The sequence below is a fragment of the Martes martes genome, assembly GCF_963455335.1.
Source record: "Martes martes genome assembly, chromosome: 5".
Classification (NCBI taxonomy): Eukaryota; Metazoa; Chordata; class Mammalia; order Carnivora; family Mustelidae; genus Martes; species Martes martes.
The window spans coordinates 61816144-61838869 of NC_137892.1; the positions used below are offsets into that span (position 1 = coordinate 61816144).

At 42.8% G+C, this 22726-nt stretch overlaps 1 protein-coding gene across 1 annotated transcript in view; it reads right to left on the reverse strand.

Annotated features, from left to right (window-relative positions):
• Positions 1 to 495: 495 nt before the first annotated feature.
• The window catches only part of CMYA5 (cardiomyopathy associated 5), a 92386-nt gene continuing 70155 nt past the window's right edge, over positions 496 to 22726 (reverse strand). Inside the window, exons 11-14 of the mRNA XM_080804709.1 lie at positions 12931 to 13064; positions 11586 to 11685; positions 9306 to 9479; positions 496 to 4636 (exon numbers count right to left, since the gene is read on the reverse strand). Of these exons, the coding sequence (XP_080660835.1) occupies positions 4390 to 4636; positions 9306 to 9479; positions 11586 to 11685; positions 12931 to 13064 (655 nt within the window). The 3' untranslated portion in view covers positions 496 to 4389. The remainder of the gene's footprint in view (positions 4637 to 9305; positions 9480 to 11585; positions 11686 to 12930; positions 13065 to 22726) is intronic.

The following is a 22726-nucleotide window of genomic DNA, read 5'->3' on the forward strand; positions in this document are numbered from 1 at the left end:
CGCAGTACATACTTTGCAACCCTACAGTGGGAGCACAGACAAGGCTGCACTTCAGATACCAGGACCCCTTCAATGTCTAACCTTCCTCTGGGCAATCGTACTTGTACTAGATCCTTGGCCTGTGATGAAGTTCTCTGGTGATATTTAGCACCTGTTGGAGTCCTGTGAGTCCTTTCTGCAATTAAACACTGGAGATAATTGGTGGGTAATTAACATGATAAAGATGAGGAGTGACTTCCAATACAGGCCACTCTGGGGCCTGAGGGATGCTTCTGATGGGAGAGTATTAGTGTTTGGTGCTTAAAGCACACAACTTTGTAAGTGGATGTGAAGTATGACACTTCAACTCTGTTGGATTTTAGGGAAATGTCTCCAGAAAAACAGCAGGAACACATTCTGGTTTGCTTCCATAGAAAAATCCTTCTACCTCTGACAGAGAACATACCTGTCCAGGGCCCCCAGGTGGGTATGCAAACAGAGAAGGACCACAGTATTAATACTCATTTCTTCTTTTTTCCCCCACAAACTCCTTTATTTTGACCCTATACCTCTCAGAGGAAGCACTGTGGTTTCATGTACTAAAGTCTTTTCTTCACAAACCAAATGTTATTGACTTTTTTGAATCCTAATTAAGGTCACTGGTCCTGAAGAAAGAATCAAAGGTAAACCCAAAACAGCGTCAACAACACCACAGATGTTTGGGAAGGAAGTCAGTTCAGGAGGAAAGAAAATTGGCGTGTATGAATGTATGCATGCATATGTTTATGTACATGTGTAGGGGAGAGAGTATGTATGTATATACACACACGCAATTTTCACACATCACAAATATATGGAAAAATTAATCTGTGATACAAAAATGAAACCTCATTTTATTCTCCTGCCTGAGGATTTGAGCTGTAGCTAAATCCACACTCTGCCACCTGCTGGCTGGGAGTGTGAACTAGTTACTTAACTGCTCTAAGCCTGGTTTCCTCATCTCTAAGATGGCAATGGTTTTTACTGCGCAAGATTCTGATGAAGATTAAGAGATCATGTATATGCTATACGTGTTGTTAAACTAATAAGCACCAGTAACAGATTTCCAGAGAAGCAATTCTGACAAAATTTGCTGACTTCCTTTCCTCCCTCTGAGGGTTTGTGTTATGTGAGAAGGAAGGACAAGAAAAAGGAAAAATGGACTCAGGAGGAAAGAATTGCTTGAGGATATAAGGAAAAAGCATTAACTTCATTTTGCTTGTCTCCACGGAAGTCATTCCCTAGAAACCAGTGAAGAAATCTATCAGTCAACAGATAAAGGCAGCTGAAACATGGCTCTCCTGATCCCAGAGTCCTATTTTCCACCAAGAACTTGCCAAGGACGCCAAGATAGGAGGCCCACTCAATGCGCCAGCCTGAGAGGATCTCTGGAGTCCCTTGTCTGGATGTTTTGTACACTACAGAGTGCTGGGACATTTCACATGCTTACTTAATCTGATGTTTCCAATTGTTTCAAGAGAAAGCTACAGCTAAAAAATCTGAGTTGCCCAAAGTTATCACCTAGAAAAGCTGAATCCAGATCCTTTCAAACTTTAGTTCTAAGTCTAACTTAGTTCTAATTCAAACTTAGTTCTTCCTATTATTGTGACTTTCCCCTTAATACCAGGGTGGCTTCCAACATGATGGCAGATGCTGCTGGTGCCCTGTCCCATTTACCCCCAACTCACCCCCAGCTCACTTGAGTGCACCAGCAGGTACATTGGTCAATTGTCCGCTGACAACTCTGGGTCAGATGTCTTTCTTTCTTATTTCCTTTGTCTGAAGACTTTCTGATGACCATAGGCATTTGCAAGGTAGACAACCTGGAAAAGTGGGGGATGGGAATTTAATGTGCCCTGGGACAACCCTCAACCAACTGGGGTTGGACAGAGTGGTTAAATGTCAGCCTTTGGCACGTTCTGAGTGGCTTCTGGAGTGCCTCCTGTACCAGTGAGCCCCAGTTGCTCATAGTGGTAATAACCCACTCATAAAATATGTCCTTTATTGGCTCTTCCCCCTTCCTGTCTTACTTTCCTCACTTCCTCCAGTGTGATTCTTGGAATTACTTCCTGTATAAACAACCAACACTAAATCTCTATCTCCAGGTCTACTTTTGAAGGAACCCAAACTGAGACAAATTCTAAAATTCATGTCGTTGCTACTACTTTTCCTGTTTTTAATTACATGACATTCTCACTGAGAAAGTAATAATGACCATGGGTTGCTGACAATTCAGAACCTGATGGCAACACTTTTAAGACTTGACAAAAGTGACAATAACATTCTTGACAAAATAAATTGTTCCCCCTATTTCATTAAGTATCTACATTCCCAGGAGCTGCTCTCATCTTAAAGCAGCGTTGTCATGGTTCTGAAAGGACTCTACCAAAGCAGTTACAGACCTGGTTTGGATTTTCCAGCTGTTAATCAATAGAAGTTAGAACAGATCTCAATCACCAAGATAAAAAGCTTTTGCACAGCAAAGGAGAGAGTCAACAAAACCGGATGACGACTGATAGATGGGAGAAGATATTTGCAAATGACATATCAGATAAAGGGCTAGTATCCAAAATCTATAAAGAACTTACCAAACTCAACACCCAGAGAATAAATAATCCAATCAAGAAATGGGCTGTAGACATGAGCAGACATTTCTGAAAAGAAGATGTGCAAATGGCCAACAGACCCATGAAAAAATGCTCCACATCACCCGGCATCAGGGAAATACAAATCAAAACCACAGTGAGATACCACCTCACACCAGTCAGAATGGCTAAAATTAACAAGTCAGGAAACGACAGATGTTGGTGAGGATGTGGAGAAAGGGGGACCCCTCCTACACTGTTGGTGGGAATGCAAGCTGGTGCAACCACTCTGGAAAACAGCATGGAGGTTCCTCAACAAGTTGAAAATAGAGCTACCCTATGACCCAGCAATTGCACTACTGGGTATTTACCCTAAAGATACAAATGTAGTGACCTGAAAAGGCACTTGCACCCGAATGTTTATAGCAATAATGTCCACAATAGCCAAACTATGTTAAGAACCTAGATGTCCATTAGCAGGTGAATGGATAAAGAGGTGGCATATATATACAACAGAATATTATGCAGCCATCAAAAAATGAAATCTTGCCATTTGCAACGATGGGGTTGGAACTAGAAGGTATTGTGCTAAGCAAAACAAGTTAGTCAGAGAAAGATAGTTATCATATGATCTCGCTGATATGTGGAATTTGGACAACAAGGCAGAGAATCGTGGGGGAAGAGAGGAAAAAATGAAATGGGATGAAACCAGAACGGGAGACAAACCATAAGAGATTCTTAATCTCAGAATGGATCTCAAAAGTAGGATAATATTTCTCAATTCATGAAAAGAAATAAATGAATTCATAATGCTAAAAAAATCTATAAATAAGATCAAAGTATTTATAGTGTAGAAAACAAGAGCAATCATCTCAAAATGCCTTCTAGATTATCAACTTTGCACACATATTTTAGGAAGATTTCGAGAGATTTCATATAGTATCTAAAAATGACCAACCATTTCCTTTTGGCAAAAAGAGATTCCCAGCTTCCTATAGTTGACTGTAACTATGGGATAAAAGTGTTTGGATTTTTAAAAGATGCATATAAAAATCTTCTGTGAAAATTAGTTGGAGCTCAGGCCACTCAAGTAGAAGGGTCATTTGGTCTCCAGTGTGCCCCAGTCCAGAGACACCAGGCTCAGAAGTTACATATAATAAGTTCATATAACATGTTTTATTTTACAGACTCTAAGCATTTATTTAACAAAATGGACATTTCTAACACCTAGCACTTGTCTACATTTAAAATTTCAGGGGAAAAAGACCTGTGTTCTACGGTACATATTATTACAAAAGAGTTTGTTATCAACTTAGAACAGTTAAAATGCCTTCTCTAGTGATTAGAAAACATCATCCTGTAGTGGAGTGAGGTGACCTCTCTTAGCGTAAAAGCCCTTGTTTCTTGTCAGAAATGTAGGACTAGCACAACCTTCGCCTCGCTCAGACCTGACCATCCGAGGATGTCTTTTGCCAATACAACAGGTGGAAGACCACTTCTCCACTTTGGTTCCCAAGTCAGGTATAAATCCTTTCAATTTAGGGAAGCACTCAAACATACAGAAAGCAAAGGGCGGAGGCTGTTTTTTCCGTCCTCTTTACTCACACACTACCTAGAAAGTCAAGGTTTCCCTGGTGGTTTTGTTCACGTGCTGAGCGCTGTGCGTGCAGCTATCATTAGTGCGAATGTGTGGGAGATGTTCTGAATAATACATAGCACCCAAGGGCAAGAACCACAGACCCCCGAAATGTGAATGATTGCTCTGGCAAACTCTGAAAGCCCATGATCACTTGTGCCTTGCAGAATCTGGGGGCTCAATCCCCAGGTGCAAAGTACATTTTCCAGGTTTCTCCAGGGCAAAGGCGGGGTGAACGCCCTCACTGAACCTGTGCCTAATGATGAAGAGCAATTGTCCACTTTCAGCATTAATGAAGAGAAGCCTCTGGTTGTTGTAGTCCAGCAGAATGCCCACCCTGGTGGGACGCTCGGTCACATGGACGTCGCTCACAATGCCACTGTAGAAGAACGTGTATCTGAAATGAAATAGAGCGGGGAATTAAACACTGGGCCATGGAAAAGAAAATCACTTGGAGATAACCAATCTTTCAGTGATTAATTTCACTTCACAATGATGAGCTGCCATAACGTTGTCCCAAATCCTTTAACCAGATCCCTCCTAGATGCTAAAATACAGAGCTCATCCCAACAGACCAGCATTTTTAATAATTTTGCTCCTTCTACATTAGGAGGCGGTCCCAGAATAACCAGCATATGCCTCCCTTGTGATTTTTCTCAACATTCTAATTCTTTCCCAGCTGCCCACATGTTTTAACTACCGCATTCATGGCGTGTCATTCTTTTGAATAAAACTCCTCTGAGGCTGCCGTGTATTTTAAAAAGTACTGCAGGCTCGCCTTCCATAAAATGTATTAATTTTACAGCTTAAAAATTTATAAGAAACTTACATAAGGGCCTTTATGAAGTTTGAGAAAAAAATTTCGTTATTTTTGCCCAACTTCATCCTTTGTAGAGGCTCCCCCAACCCTGATCCGACTTCCTTTTCATCTTCTCAATGTTCTCTGCAGCCTTGCAGCCCAGGGCAGGGGGCGGGCGGTGGGGGTTGCCTGTCATTTCTCTCTTCATTTTAAATAAATTGAACTCAACCAGTATTTATTGGGTGTATCTGTGAGTCCAGCACTTTCTGAGGCCCTCTGGGGAGTATGAAGGACCACGGAGCGCTGTCCTTGCCCTTGGGGAAGCCAGGCCCTCCTGACCAGGGATGAAAACACTGTTGCTCACTTAAACGAGGGCTCAGGCTGAGGCTCCGCCTCAGGGCGCAGACTGGAAAAGTGTTCACAAACACATTTCATGGACCTGTGTGGTTGTGGAAGGAAAGGTTTGAGACCAGGCTGGGAAGGGCAAATCGCTGAACAGAAGAAACTAAATTGCTCTGTGCAGAAAGTAACGGAAGTTTGGCGTTTCCTTCTGCCAGTCTGCGAAACAGAGGCCCTGAAAGTGGGGAAGGGGAGAAATGAAACGCAGAGGAGGTGAGGGGAAGGTCTGTGAGGCTCGGCAGGCTGAGGGGCGGAGTCTCAGCAGCCCTGGGGCTGGTGGGGCCTTAAGACTCTGGGCAAGTGAGGGCCTCTGATATGGCTGAGAGAGCCAAGGACCTTTAAGGCCTCTGATGTCAGGCTTCAAGGCCCAGAAGCTGGAATACAGGTATGTTTAGGGAATGGCAAGTTGGCAGCTGCCCTGCAGAATAAGAGCTCATGTGATAGGGCAGCGGTTCGCAGGGATGGAAAGTAAGCAAGGCTCGCTTGGTGACAGAGGAGCTTTGCAGTGCTGTGCTAATGAGAGGCCTGACAGCGCTGGGAGCAGCAGTGTAGGCTGGGTGCTTATGGAAGGCTCTGGGAGCAGAGGGGCTCCTACTCAGCTAATACTGGCTCATACTCCAGGTCCAAACTGGATAGGTGGGAAAGAGAGACAGGGAGATCCAACCAGCAAGGGCAGCAGGAGCAATGACGAGGCTCCAGAATGAGCAAGGCCCTAGGTCATGGAGAGCGTCACGGTCTGCCTGATGGGTTCGGAGAGGACATGGAGTGACTCTGAGGACATGACATGAATAGGCAAGTCAGGGGACAGGATCCACACTTGATCTTAGCCAAAAGGCCGAGAAGCGATTCAGGGGACAGGATCTAGACCTGCCCTGTCCATCGCACTTGCCACTAGCCACAGGGGGGCCACTAACATTCAAATTAAACTTAAATAAAATTCAGTGTCCCGTGCTTCAGTCCTAATAGCCACATTTCAAGTATTCAATAGCCATCTGTGACACCATTTTTCTATCTTCACAGAATGTCTGATTGCACAACACTGGTCTAGAGGGTTCGGAATGCCCAAACAAGCCATTTCCCCAGTCCTGCTTAGAAGACCCCTGGTGTTCACAGGCTTAGCCCCTGTCATTCCCTGAACCAATCCCCACCATAGAGGCCGAGGAGGGAGAGACATTTCTCCAAGTCTGGGCTCCACTAGTTCTGCAGGGCCTGGAATCTGTCCTGCTCTACATCTACCTCCATTTCCTAGTCAGCACATCAGTTCCTTCTCCAACCTGCTCTCTGGTCTGAAACCAAGCCTGTCTGTCAGGGGCCAGACTCCCTGCCCAGTGTCTCCCCACCCCTTCCTAGGACTGCCAGAGTCTTTTCAAACAAACATTATCTAGAAGCCTGACTAGACACCTGTGTGACCTTGGGACTGCTGTCCTGGGGTCCCCAGGCCCAGGTGATCCCACCCCCTGTGAATCTCACTACCGGCCCAGACTGAGTACAGACCCCATTTGGCTCTGATGCCTACTCCCCCCAAGGCTCCTCATCCCTCTTCCTGGTCACCTTAATTCTAGATCCTCTCTTTACCATGGCTCCACCTGAGTACGACATCGCTGTAGATGTTTGTAGATTTTGGAGCAAAAAAGCAAGAGATGTAATGAAAATGATGTTCTAGAAAAATCTGCCAGTTCTGACAAACAGGATAGTGTGGGGTAGGTGCAGATCTCTCCCTGGAGGTACGGGCATGGTGGCTGGGGTGGACCTGGTAGAAGAAGCGAGGAGGATGTGACAGAGGGGAGAAAGTTTAGGAGTGGACTGGAAGAACTCCTATGGATTCTGTGTCCCCAGACTCTCCATTTCTCCTTTCCAATTGTGACATCTTAAAGCTTGGATTCTGTGCAAACAGAGTTAAGAGTAATCAAGTTTGGTTTAAAATCGTGAAGCCAGAAGAGTGAAACACAGAGATGGGGGTTGCCACAGCGGATCTCACAGTGCCTGAAGCCAGAGGTGTTCTATTTGAAACATGAAGTGAAGGCACTTGAGGCCTGACGTCTCTGTGCTGTGAGCACACAGGTAGGCACATGCTTCCTCCCCAAATCCACAGGGCCCCGAATCCAAGCTTGAAAGACCAAGCTTGTTGTCCCTGTTGACAAGATATAATTCTGTTTTCTGGAGTCCGGGAATTTGTTACTGGAGGCTAGTCTTTGGTTTGGGGGTTTTAAAGGTTCAAGTGTCTAGGGAACTTTTTATGGAATCTCTATCTAGTTCCAGCTCTAAATCTATTCGTTATAAATTCTGGGGTTGAGAGATTTTCAACTCTGGGCAGGGGCTAGGTCCTTAAGCATTGCGCAGCAACGAACATCAATTATCATAATTGCTCCAGCTTGATGAAATGTGACTTTGAATAGCTCTGGGAGATAGTGTCCTTATGAACCATGTCAGAAAATCAAACTGTGTCCAGGAGGATGCAGGGAGAAATGTGCAGCCAGAGATATGCAAAATCCCAATCTGCAGGCCCTTTTCTGGAAACTTACAAGCACTGAAGGCTTCCTTTTTAAAGCACTACATTTAGATAAAGCCTCACATTTTTATGATACTTTACCATTTCAAGACTCTTCCCTGTACCTGACTTTATGTGATCCTCACAACCCAAAAAGGTAGCAGCCAGGCGTCACTGCCCCCGACAAGATACACAAGGCCTATCGGGCAGGTTCAAAGGGTTCACTGAACTTCCAGTGAGTAGCCCGTAGGAGGCTAGTCAAGGACGTGTTTCTAATAATGTGAGCATATTCCAATCATCCAAGCTTGCCTTATCTCTCTGAGACTAACACAGACTATGCTTTCTTCACATTAACCAACTAAACAGTTAACAACCTTTTTCTGTAAAGGGGCAGATAGTAAATATTTTAGGCTTTGAGGGTCATTTGGTCTCTGCTACAACTAGACTCCACCCCTGCAGTGCAAAAGCAGCCACAGACAATACGTGAACAAATGAGATGACTGGATTCCAATAAAACTATTAATAAAATTTTATAAAACAGGCAGTTTTTGGCCTGTGGGTATAGTTTGCCAATTCCTGATATACACCAGTGAGGGGAAGGTATTGGAGACCCACTGACTGCTTTTCTCCCTCCTGTTGACTCCTCTGTGGAGGGAGCTCTTTTGTATTACCCATGTCCCTTCCCCCTCCCTGAGGTGACTTTAGAAGGAAAACTTGGCCATGCATGGCCTGGAATTTCCTTCCTTTTCCCTATCTCTGGAGTATGAGCTTCCTGCTGGAACACCTATCCTTCTTTGTTTCTCCAGGGACCATCTCTGCCCTGCAGGGTGCCGAAGCTTGCCGGGCCCGCGGTCTAGGTGGGCACAAGTCTATTAATAAGGTTCAGTATAAGAATCCTCCTTTCCCAAGTTGCCTGAGTGGCTCAGTCGATGAAGCATCCTTCTCTTGGTTTGGGCTCGGGTCATGATCTCGGGGTCATGGGACTGATCCCTGCATCAGGCTCCACACTGTTTGGAGTCTGCTCAGGATTCTCTCTCTCCCTCTTCCTCTGTCTCAGCCACTGCTCGAGGGCGTGCACGCATGCAGGCACACAATCGCTGTCTCAAATAAATAAATAAATCTTAAAAAAAAAAAAAAAAAGAAGGAAAGAAAAGAAACCTCCTTTCCCTCAGGTACGAACCATATTCACTAAAATTGGCTTCCTCAGTAATCACAGTGACAGTTTAGTCTTGGTGTATTTGATGCTTTTGTTTTCTTTCTCGATTGGCTAAGACCTGGACAGGAAAGTAGCATTCTAGTTGTTGGGTGCCTCAGAGACCTCTGCCTACATATCAACTTGTGGCCCTCTGACCAACAAGGGAGGGCGGTGCTCCGGCTTACCTCTGTGGCCCAGAACAGTGCATGTACCACGAAGTCTCGCCTTGTCCCAGGGTCCCAGCCTGTACCGCCGAGTGGGAGCAGATGCCAAGTCGGTAAGCTGGGCAGTCTGTGACCGTGGTTTCCCAGTAATGCTGGCCACAAGCAGGCAGCTCCTCACCCAGCACAGAAGGGATTCTGTGGACGAAGTAGATGCACAGGAATCACCAGGTTTTATCTCATAAACACCAACATTCACAAGGTCACACACAGTTTAGGCAGGACTCTATCCTTGGAAACTGCTGGAACTTGACTAAAGACATCTGTTCCTCCTTGTGCCCCCAACTTTGATTCGACCACCACAGAATGCCGCAAAATCTCAACACACATTTGACATATTTCCATTGCCATGTACAACATGCATGTCTAGTCCACTGCATCTCCTGAGGGAGCTAAGAAGCAGGAAATAACCAGAATGATTGTGGGAGAAAAAGAAATGGCACCATCTCCACTTTCCAGGAGAGTGAGGAAATATGAGGGAGGCAGGTGGGGAGTTCCAAGAGAACATAACTTGCAAAGTTTTTTCTAAAACTTGAAGATATTGGGGAGGAGGAGGAGAAGTCTCCAAAATCTTCTTTAACAGTGAGTTCCCATGTTTGCCGACCTTACTGGACACAGAGACCGAAGGAGGGGCAGCAAGACCGCCGGGGAGGCCAAAGCAGAGCACAGAACTGAGCAGGTCTGATGAGCACTCGGTAGAAGCTCTAGTCAACAGTCTTGAGAACTCTGGCCTCTTCGGATGCAGGCGCACCTGAGAGTTTGGAGAAAGGTCTCCTTCTGCCTCACCTTAGATATTTTTAGAATAGGAACTGTGAAATGAACCCAAGCATTCTGGACTGCAGATGGGTGACCTTGTTTGCATGAATGGCTCCATTCTGCTTTGAAATGGCTGAGACAGCAAGAAAGCGCTTTGAATTTAACCTGTGTTAATAGTCAGCACCCTCTTCTTTTTAACAGATGAGAAAATGATTAATGCAAAGGAATGTATTTCACTTTCTCATGTCTTTACCCGATAACCTCTGTCCAAGGAGACGGAAACTGACAGCCCTTTGCTTCCTGAGCACAGACTGTTGCCTGATATTTATAAGCTATTTTACAGGTTATTAATCAATAAAAATTCTATGAGATACATTACAGTTGTCATCAGTTACTATCTATGTACTCTTATCAACTTACAGCCTATTTCTTTTCTTTTTGATTTTTTGAAAAATCAGAGAAAGACAGAAAAGGCGGATCGGTTTCTTAAATCATCCCCTTCCCCCAAGGAACTCACTTATTTGTCTATTTTTTGGCACCGACCATTTTGAAGGGCCCATGCTAGATTTGGGGGGATTCAAAGACACAGAAGACAGGGCTGCCGCTGGAGGAATGTTCAAGACGGAGTGGCTGACAAATGACTCCACATGTGCTCGGACCTTTTCATGGAAAAGATCAAAGGGCATCAAGGCCCAGAGAAGACTTGTAGGAACAGGTGGCCCCTGAGCCGGGCTACACATAGATTAGGAGCAACCCAAGAGGAGAACTGTGTAACTCAGCCGAAACGGGGGGCTCGCAGGCAGCCACACTGGGGCACCTCGGCACCCACGGCTGGCTGGGGCTCACATCCATTACACTTTTCCAAAGACTCTCACTGACTTTCTCCCCTGTGACCATTCTGACCCTCGAAGTGACCATGGAAGACTGCTGGCAAAAATCGCAGAGCCGTCTCCCCAGGGTGCCCTCAGCTTTTAGCTCTTTAATGCTCTTTTTCTGCGGGAGCTATAGGGTGAGGAAGGATAAGAAAGTCTGAAAATTGGAAAGCCCTATGTGTGGCCAGAACCAGAAACTCAACAGAATGTCATTCTCCGCTATCCCTTTTCAAATGGCTGGACACAAAACCTGGTTTCCTATTCAAAATAAAAGAAGAATTAGCCTGGACTGTTGCTTTGTTTTGTTTTGTTGGTTTTTGTTTTTTTTTCATTAAACCAGAGATGGTACCTGAAAAGAGCCTACGTTTTAAACAAAACCATCTGTGCCTGTGTTTGCAATACAAATATTGATATGGGCTCCAGTTTAGGAACTACTGTCTTTTTTCCCCTAGTGGCGAACCATAACCAAACCCAATGGGTGTGCTCGTGTTGATATTTGGCACCATACTCCCAGGCATGTCCATTAAATTGAGGATCTACCCAGTGGAGGCCACAGCAGAGGGACACACGTCGGAAGACTTTCCCGTTGAGAAGCAAGGGGCTTCCCCTTACTTACTCTGTCAACCGTCTCCTCTCGGTGAAGCTGATCACTGTCCCATCTGAGGAAATCTGGAGAGCAGGATGAGCTGTTTCTCTCAACAGAAGAAATCGGGTTCCTGTCGCAGTGAAGAAAAACAAGATTATAACGTTATCACAACAGTAAGTGCTGTCCCTGGGTCATGGCACCACATTTTAGACCTTACTCTCCCTCTCCCCTGATGCCAAAAGGCCCCACTCAGGGTTTTCAGGCCCACTGGCAGCAAATCGCATCCATGCTAAGGCACGCCTGAGTGCCAATGGCTGCTTACCTCTAGGGGGGCTGCAGGTCTGCCCTCTGCTATGCTGGTTCATTTGGACCAGCAACATCTACATCACCCGGATACTAGCCTAGACATGCAGCATCTCTGGCCCCATCCCAGACCTACTGAACCAGATCTGTCCTTGAACAAGCTCTTCCGGAGATCCACGTGCACATTCCAGTTGCACGTGCACTGGTGTAAACTAAAGGAGTAGTTCTAACAGTGAAAGGTGCAGGCATCATATTGGGACCGGGGCAGCTCTCATGTCTTCTCATGTCTTCTCTCATAGATATCAGGCTGGCCCTGAGCACCTCACAAACAAGGCATGGGCACAAGGTTTGGCTGGCTAAACAAATCAATTAATGTACCATCCTCAATCCTCTGCCATCTTTGGGTCAAGGATAAGATAAGAAAATGATCACCTTTCCATTTCTCTCTTCTTTTCACAATAATTGAGAACAGCCAAGCAGTTTTTTTATTGGCATCATTTGGCTATTTTCTCCAAAATGTCACCGAACAGCTTTATCGCTTCCTTAAGTTATTCATTCTTTTATTCAACAAACATTAATTGGCACAAACCATGGGCTAAGCACCAAAAAGAAACAGAATAATAATACTGGAAGCTTGTTCAAGGAGTCTACAGTGTAATAAAAGAAAAATATCCCCATTCCACTGTCGCCAACATACACTCAAAACATACCAACTAATTATAGCACATGGTGAACCAAACAAGAGTCATCTGGGGGGATTAAAAACATGTCAGAGACCATCTCCTGATCAGTTAGATCAGGGACTCCAGGAGTGGGGCCTGGGCATCAGTATTTTTAAGTACCCTGCCTGATTGCTAATGGGTAGCCAAAGTTGAAAACCTCTTAAATCAGAAAAAGAAACATCTTGGTCTTTGCTCCATCTTGGATCCTCATGCCAAAAATCTAGTACTGCCAAGAGGCTGAGGCTTTTGACGCTTTAAGACGTGGCCTTATCGAGTGTCTTCTCTAGGAGGTAGAAGGGAAGGAACAGAAAGGTTTGGAAGCAGTTGTGTGCGTGTGAAGGAGAAAGTACCTCTGGTGGAAATGAGAGCAGCTTCACTCTGCTCGCTCGCCCCAAATGCATTGATGGCTCTCACGTAGAAAAAGTAATTGTCATTGGGTTGGAGGTTAACTTTCAGCTGTAGTCCTTTAATTCCAGAGAATGATCTAAACACCAAAGAGGAATAATTTAAAATATTAGGTCACATGCTAAACAACTCCTCATATTTCAATCCTGTTGTGAATGAACATTTTTTTATTTATAAGAAATAACTTATTTTTCCCTTTTGGCGACCACTGAGTTAGCAAGTCAGATTCTATAAAATGGTCACGGTCCACTAAGACTACTTGGTCAAATCACTTCTACTTTTGTCAACTTTTGTCCAATATATGTCTTCTAGAATGCTCTTTGAAATAAACCAAACCTTTTTTTTAAATTCAGAAGACAGGCTAATTTTGTGGTTAATGAGTCTCTAAGAATATATTATTTTCTTTATCAACTTTTGCCTAGGAGGCACTTCTGGATTAAGATGATGTTAAACCAATCAGTAATACAAAGGATGCTAATTACTAATTAGCAGATCAGGAAGAGCAGAAAACTTAAGGTGAGTGATGATTTTGGACATGGCCATCATACCAAAGCCACTAAAGTTAACAGAAACAAAAGATCCGTAAAGAAGACCATATCTTTTAAGACACGCTTAATCCTAACAAGAAAAGACAGTTCTAATTGTCAAGTAAAATTTCCAAAGTTGCTATATCTAAATATCCCATGTATATTAAAATAAAAGGGCTGGTAGTAGTGTCTAATTGGCAGCAGTGTGTCACAGCCAAACTATTTAAACACATAAAGACTTGATGCATTTGAACATGGAGCTCCTTGAACTTGCTGGGGAAATGTAAGTAGTCTTGTGCCTCTTTTCTAGTCTCTTTAATCTACTGGATATCATGGCCTAGAGCATCTGTTCAGGTAAATTACACAACTGCTCATTTTTTCAGCCTCCATTTGGAGAGGCTTTGGATAGTTATGAGGTAGGCTCCTTACTAATGAAAGAATTCCTACTCTGATCACTAGTGCCTGGGCCCTGCTCCCCGGAGCTGTGCATTGAATAATGGTCAGTGAGAACAACAGTACAACACCCTTCCTATTCATTCTCAGGAGGATAAGGTTGTTTTTTTTTTTTTAAATCCATTTCTTTGCTTGTTTGTCTTCATTCTGCTTTGCTTTTAACAAATGTTGCCTTGTTATTAACAGATGTACTACAAAAGCGTCAGAATCAAAAGATTTTCTTCAGGTCACTTCTTTGACTATTTGGTTTCTCAATACACTGCCTTAGAGAACACTACGGAGAATCAGAAAAAGGAGAAAAAGCATCATTGATTGAGAAAGCAAACTAATTGAAAGGTTTTTAAAAGCAGAAAAGTCACAGTGCCCGCCCCCACCAAGTCTAAAAGTGAAAAAACACCCAGGGTGTTCCTCAGAAAGAAGTGGGTAGGGGCGGGGAGCAGACAGGGTCTATTTGCGCATGCGCCATTTAGTGTCCTGTGTGGAGGAGGCGGCTGGAAACTCCTCAGACCTTATTGGTTGTTATTTTAGAACCTACCACCCGACCAGGCCCTCTGCAGTACTATGTTTAGCCGCGCCAGAATCATTGAGCCACATGTTCAGTGACAACTAATTATGCTTGAGTTAGTTAATGAAAAATCATGTCCTGTGATTGAGAATGTAATTCCTGACTGATATCTAGAATATTATTCTGGGTTGGATGTATTGCTTATCTTATTTGAATTGATGGCTGAAGAGATGGTCTAACTGTACATTCATTATAAGCAGCAGTAAAATTATTGTGTCCATAAGCATACTTGCGCCTGAACTGAATTTACTTCATTCACCCATTAAACAAATGTCTATCAATCACTTATCATGTGCTCAGGCCATATAACCCTGAAGCTCGAGGGGGGTGGGGGGGAAGAGGCAAGACTACGTGAGGAAATTTCAGCTCCAGAGAAGGGATATAACATGCTGGCTTTGTTTTATTAAATACCAAAAATACTGATTTGGGGGTGAGTATTTGCTTGTCAGTTTTAGAAAGTTTGTCAAGGAAAGAATTCCATATATATAGTCAACTGCATCCTATGTCTTATCACTCATTGAAAGAATAAAGATTTACATGGTATTGAAGTCAGAATATGGGATCAGATCCTGCTTTCAGTATGTGAACAGGTCATGCAGACTTGACAGATATGCACAATGCCCTCACTGAATCTGTGAAACAAAAGCACCAGGTAGGAGAACAAAAGTAACATGAAATGTCATAATACTATTATTGACAAGTTGCCATCTTATGCTCTAGCACCAGGAACAAAAGCTCACATACAAATCATTTATTTCCATGTCTTTCTCTGTCTGACCTCACTTTAACATCATTAAAATCCTCATACTAGCTCTCTCTACTTTTTAGCCAAATGAAAACTTTAAAAATTTTGGAATTTGAAATCTGAAGAGTGGTAACCTTCCACAAAAATTATTAATTTCAAAACCGAAAATGTCATAACTGCAACTCAATCCACATGCCTTATTCAAAATATAGTTTTCAGTAGGACTGAGATTCAAAGAATACCCAAGTTGAGGGAAGTGATGACACCACAGATGGAACCACAGCAGGTTCGTGGTGTTGAGGTAAGAAGGGATGTTAGCCTCATCAGTAATATGACTGATGTGACTGTGTTAGAAGGCTTATGCCAAGAATAAAATTCAAAAGACAGTAAGAAATGTGACTCAAGTGGAGTCACTTCGGGTCATAGGTGTATAATCCTCCCTACAAGTCCCACAGTACAGTGGAAAGGGATGGCACTATATGTAGAGTTTCCAGGAACAACAAGGCAAGGAAGCATCTAGAAACCCTGACTCATCAACAATTAGCTGATTGCTGGTAAAGCATAAGCCTCCCACAGAGTACAATCCCAGCTCTCTGTGCCCAACAGGTCTTTGAAAGACTCAACCTGCTCCTCTCTCCATTGGTAGAACATAGGACATTTGTTTAACTCCAGTGCTGTAAAGCAGAGAGAAACTATTTCAAGGAAACCCACTGTCTCCTCAGAAATCTGAAATAATAAATGAGACTGTTCCCTTCTTCTGTTGTTTCAAAAGGCTAATGAGTGAAGGCCACCAGGAGGCAATGTCTGCCCAATATTATGAAGGCCTTCATAGCTTGAGACCTTTCATTCTTGTGTTTTTGCAAGGCACAATTGAAAAGTTTGACACAATTCACCATGCACAGTGGGGCAAGAATCATTTCCCATGGGAATTGAAAAGGGTCTTTATGAACTAAAAAACCATCAGGACCTAATGCTTAATGGGAAAATACTAAAAACATTCCCTTAAGTTGGAGTTAGAGACAAGTGGTTAAAAGAAAAAGAAAAAAAAAGTCATAGGGGTGCCTGGGTGGCTCAGTCAGTTAAGCATCCTGCTCTTGGTTTCAGTTCCGGTCATGGTCTCACCGTCTTGGGACAGAGCCCCGCCTCAGGCTCTGTGGTCAGTGTGGAGTCTGCTTCAGATTCTTTCTACCTCTTCCTCTCCCTCCCTACTTGTGCTCTCTCACGCTCTCTCTCTCTCAAATAAATTAATAAAATCTTAAAAAAAAAAAAAAAAGTCATGTAGGGGCAACCTAATCTACCAAGAATTCTAAATTATAAAGCTATGATAATGAGAACTGCATGGAACTGGGACATAAGTAGATGGGTCAGTAGAACAGATTACACATTCTAAAGGTCAGGAATAGAGCCAAACACAGACTTTTGAGTGTATAATAATGGAAGTATTTCAAATCAGAAGGGAAAATGATAGGTTTTCTTAGTGGGACAGCTGGATAGCCATACTAAAAAAATAAAGTTGGATTACTAATTTCACACTTTCTACTAAAATAAATTTCAGATGATAAAAGATCAAGTTTTTAAAAAAATGAAATCATTGGCTCATGAAACAAGATGGGATCGGGAAGGAGACAAACCATCCGAGACACTTAATCTCATAAAACAAACTGAGGGTTGCTGGGAGGAGGGGTGGTATGGAGAGGGTGGGTTATGGACATTGGGGAGGGTATGAGCTATGGTGAGTGCTGTGAAATGTGTAAGACTGATGATTCACAGACCTGTACCCCTGTGGCAAATAATACATTATGTGTTAATAAAAATAATGAACAAAAATATGAAATCATTGGATACTACAGAAAACATAAGAGGGAGATGATTTTTAAATATGAGACAAAAATTAAAGACATTTTAAAAAGAGATTGATAAATTCAACTAAATTAACATTTAAAACTATTCATGGCTCATGCAGCATCACTCATCAGCAGAGAGATGCCAATCAAAACCATAGTGAGCTATCACTCATACCTGTTAGAATAGTTAGTATCAAAAAGATAAGAAATAACAAGTGTTGGTGAGGATGTAGAGAAAGGGGAACCCCCTTACACTATTGGTAGGAATGCAAAATGGTGCAGTCACTATAGAAAACAGTATGGAATTTCCTTAAAAAGGTAAAAACAGAGCTACCATACCATCCAGCAATTTCATTCCTGGGTATTCATCCAAAGAAAAACAAAAACACTAACTTGAAAAGATATCTGTATCCTCATGTTCACTGCAGCATTGTTTACAATAGCCAAGATATAGAAACAACCTAAGTGTCCGTCAATGGATTACAGAAGATGTGACATATATCTCTGTACAGATTTAGACCTAGATACAAATATAGCTCACACTGAAATAGTACTCAGCCATAAAAAGGAATAAGATCTTGCCATTTGTGACAACATGGATAGAGCTAGATGGTATAATGTTAAGTGAAATAAGTCAAACGGAGAAAGACAGATACCATACAATTTCACTTACATATGGAATCTAAAAAAAAAAGAGCAAACAAAGCAAAACAGAAACAGACTCATAAATACAGAGAACAATCTGATGGTTGCCAGGTTGGCGGGGGCGGGGGGCACGGGTGGGAGCTAGGGGGAGGGGATGAAAAGGTACAAACTTCTAATTATAAAATAACTAAGACATGTGGATACAATGTACAGTATAGGGAATGTAGCTAATGGTATGTAATAATTTTGTATTCTTACAGATGATAGCTAGATTTATTGTGATCACTTCATAAGGTGAACATTTATTCAACATAAATGTTGAATCACTGTGTTATATACCTGAACCTAATATAATATTGTATGTCAACTATACATCAATAAAAAATATCCAGGGCAAAAAATTTTCAAAACAAATTCTCAACTCATATTGTAGATGAGGGCTAATGTTCTTTTTTAAAAAGATTTTATTTATTTATTTGACAGATAGAGATCACAAGTAGGCAAAGAGGCAGGCAGAGAGAGGAAGAGGAAGGAAGCAGGCTCCCTGCTGAGCAGAGAGGCCGGTATGGGGCTTGATCCCAGCACCCTGGGATCATGACCTGAGCCAAAGGCAGAGGCTTTAACCCACAGAGCCACCCAGGCGCCCATATTTCTAGGACTTTATCTTACATATATCCTGGTACATATGTGAAATGATATACAAGGGTTTTTTTTTTTCTGAGGCATTGTTTGTGACAGCAAGAAAATGGAAACAACTTAAGTACCTTCCAATTGGTCAAATAAATCAAATTATATCCTTAAAACAGAATATAATGGAATTGTTTTTAAAATGGAGGCCGTTCTATATGCACTGGTATAGGATTCTCACCAAGAAATATTTTTAAACAAGAAAAGCAAGGTGGTGGAAATATCTACAGGATGTTACCATTTGTTGAAAAAAATACAGATGTTTGTATAGGCACAGACTACCTGGAAGGATAAATATGAATCAGGTAAGAGTAATTGCCTCCAGGGAGAAAAACTGAGTAGGTGACAGATAAATAGAAAGGAGACTTCACTGCCACTGTATCCCTTTTGTATCTCTGAATTTGTACCATATGTACATATTACCCAAAATCAATTCAATAATTTACTTTTAGAGCTGTATTATAAGCTCAGGAGTTGGCTGGACGTGTTTGTAGAACACACATTAATTAGAATTTTGTAGAGTGGCTTCTCTAGTAATTTGATAATTCGATAATTTGTGTGGGATGAAAGCAAGGAGTGCACATGAGCTTCAGGTTATCTGAGGGGCTGGTAACCCTGAGGAGTGACGGCCTCCGCACTGCCATGTCTAACACCTAGATTTAAGCATGTTTTCTCCCCAGAGGATGGGGGCGGGGGGGGGGGGCGGTGTGTGTACAAACAATATGGAGGAATCCAGTGCCATTACTGCTGGAAGCAGCCTACGGATGGTGCTGTCACTGCAGTGCACAACAGATGGTTAAATAGGAATTGTTTGTTAAAAACACAGTGGGTTCTTGCTAGCATTCCTGTTGGCCGCACCCACATTCAGCCAGGCAGTCAACACCGTTTAATGTGAACTGTGAACGTAGTACACTGCTGGGCCAGTAAAGTAGCATTTCCCAAACCCATGTGGACACATGAGACCTTCGAATCGGAACTTCTTAAGGGGGCCTGAGAATCTAAGCTTAGAGGAGCAGCCCAGGTGATTTTTATGATCAGCTGGGTTTGGGAAACTTACTCATGATAGAGTGGGGTGAGGAGAGGGGAGCGGGGGGAATAGGAAAAAGAAGGAATATCTACAAGAACATAAGCAACACTAAAGGCAAGAACTAACTCTTGCCGTCGGAAGCCATTTTAAAAAGGCCTAACTACCTGTAAACATGGAACTTTTTAGGATGAAACATTATGGTTAAATCAGGGTTAAGAAAAAGAAGATTCTTTATATACTGATTTTTGTTCTTAAAACTATGTAAATAATTTTTGAACAGGACTATATTTCTTCTGGTTAATGAGGATATTATAAGATTCAGGGTTAACTAAACATCACTATTAGTTCATAATAGGATAGAAACACAAGGGTGAATGCTGCTAACCATGGGACTTAGACTTTCCTGTAATTAGATTTCTCACAAAATCCAAGTGAGCCAAAGGATTCCAGCAGAATGATCCTGGATTTTTGTTTTCTCTGTAGTTCCCCTCCAGAGCCTGAATGGTACCATTTCTATTTCAGGCAGAGAATCCCAGGAGCCTAGTAACATCCATTCCTCTGGATTCTCGAAGCTCCCCTTTACCATTCCAAGGCCACATATGTGGACAATTACTTGAGATCCCCCTAGAACTGCCTGCCCAGAATGGTGATTTAACTTCATGCTTTCAGATCCAGTTTATAAATGATTACATCAGGAATGTTTTTGCATCTTTTGTAAAACTGCTCTTAAAAGACAATCACTATTATCTTGTTCAATAGCCCTTATATAAAGATCTACATGAAAAATTCATCTTAGAGCTGAATGTCAAGAAATATAATTGTCTCCTAGTGAAATGTTATGCTTCCTTTTTATAAAAAGATGAGTTATGTAATCTCTTTCTTTCTCCCTCTTGCTGTCTCCCCCTCTCTCCTGTTTTCACCTTAGCTACCAGGAAGTTCAGATTTAAATTTTCTGTTCCATTGAGCTACGGTTTTTAACCTGTACTTCATGATACAGTCTCCTCTCCCCTGAATGATCTGACTCTTGTTCTTCCAGGATTGTTTGTAGTGGTTCTATTATGTCTGGGTCTTTTAATGTGAACAATTTGAATACTTTTGGAAATTGACAGGACATAAGTTAGAAGTGAAGGAACAGCCTGGGTTTTCATTGACTGAAGTTTTACTATACAACCAGGAGGTGTATAGGATTCTAAATGATTACAGTTAAGTCAGATTCATTTGGGAAGAAAGATTTCATTTAGGAAAAGCTGAATGTCAAGAATACTGTGTTGAGGGGTTGGAAATCATCCCATAGCTCACTCTCTCAAGGGCTCCCTGCTGAGGGTTATCACCTGGGTCAGGAAAACAATACCACAAAAAGACTGGCTATTAGTCCTTAAATACTTATTAATTTGGACCCATTCGTGTCAGTGATTCTCCTGTCACCCCGAGAAGCAAGCATGGGGCAGGAATAACTGCCTCCTCCATCCACAGGTTGTGAAGGTCAAATCATTTGCTGCTGACCTTTGGTCATCACCAATCCAGCTGAAAACTTAGCACAAAATATTTTTTTAAAAAGAAAGAAATGCTGGGATTCTTCATCTCCTGCTCAGGTACTAAGTTCATTAGAAAACTCACCCTTATTTGTCCTTATTACACAGACAGAGCAGCAGGTGTCCCCAGCTGGAAAACCCAACTGTGACAGACATTTCTGTTCCTGCCCCACCACGTGTGGCCCTGAAAGCCAGAAGCAGGAAGAATGGGAGCTTACAGGTCCAGCACCCAGAGCCCAGCCAACCCTCGTGATGCTTCCGGGGAAGGGGACCCAGAGAAGGTCTCCACACCCCTATAGTCTCAGCCAGGGAGGGGAGCAGGAAGTTCACTACCGACTACTTCTGTGGTGTATTGAGTCTCACAGATTTGTCATTCAGTACACAGCTTCTCTCTGCACAGCCCACACAGCTAATCCCTGTACTATATTTCTCTCAGTTTTCCCTCCTCCACCCACAGTTCTGCTGACTTCTCTCCACACAGGAGAGACAGAACAGCTGAGGAAACAGCCGAGCGGTGGAAAATTTTTGAAAGTGTTTTGAGCCCACCCAACCTGAGGAGAGCATTCAAAGAAAAACAGGAAAGGGTGAGTAGGAGCTCCCTCAGCCCCCACACACAAGCCGGGGATTGTCACTCCCGCCCACCCCCAATCCCAACAGGGGCCGACTGCTGGGACCCAGCCACGGTGCCCACACACAAAAATATGCAAATGTGTATTCTGTGAGGATTATGGAATGGAGGCAATTGCTTGGTTATTTCAGATACCACGTCATGGAATTTGGGGGCTTAGTAGGCTCATTCCATATAAACACTCACCATAAGAGTTCAACCAGCACCTTTGATCTTAAATCAGAATATTTAGAGGTCATCGTATAGGGAGAACAAATGCAGGTCTAAGGATGAATGTGTTTCTGTTCTGGCAGCCAAAATCTAAAAGGTAATCCCCAGTCTAAAAGGTAATCAATGCCCTGTGTGTGTGTGTGCATGTGTGTGTACGTGTGCGTGTATGTGTGTGTGTGTGTGTATGTGTTCCTATTACTCATCCCTTTCTCCATTCTTTTAATTTCCTTTCAACTTCTCTTCCTACTTCAGACCAGAGCCCATAAGGCTGTCTGTCTTTTCAGGGATTGGGGGTGAGAGATATGAACTCAGTTAGTCCTCCGCTCTCCTACATCAATTAGGCCAGAGATTCCAACCAGTCAGATGACGTGAGAGTGGCAAAGCCAAAAGAAGTCTGTCCACGCCCCTGATTCACCCTCTCATTCATTGATTAAACAGACCTTTATTGAATATCCACACAGATAAGGTCCCCATCCTCCCCAGCCAACCTAGCTCCATCAAAAGGAGTAATCTGTGATCTCCCCTTACTCCCCAGCAGTGACCTCTGGATCAATTTTTGAATCTGGTTTAGCATAGGGTTTTTGGATAGAACCCAGAACCAATGATATTAACCCATTAAGGTAACACGTATTTATTGAGTAGCTACAATATACCAGATACTGTCAGACACCGAGGCTGCAAATTTTCATAATGATCCCTTCATAAAGCCAACAAGTGAGTGGGATCAGACAACTTTTGGCTTGCTGTTCTTTCCAGGACACAAAATAACTCTAATTATGCATGGCTGTGCAAAAAAATCAAGGTGAAGAATGTGGTTCTAATAGACTCCAACAGTAGGGATTGTTTGCATTCGTTGACTAGAGGTGATAAAGTTCTAA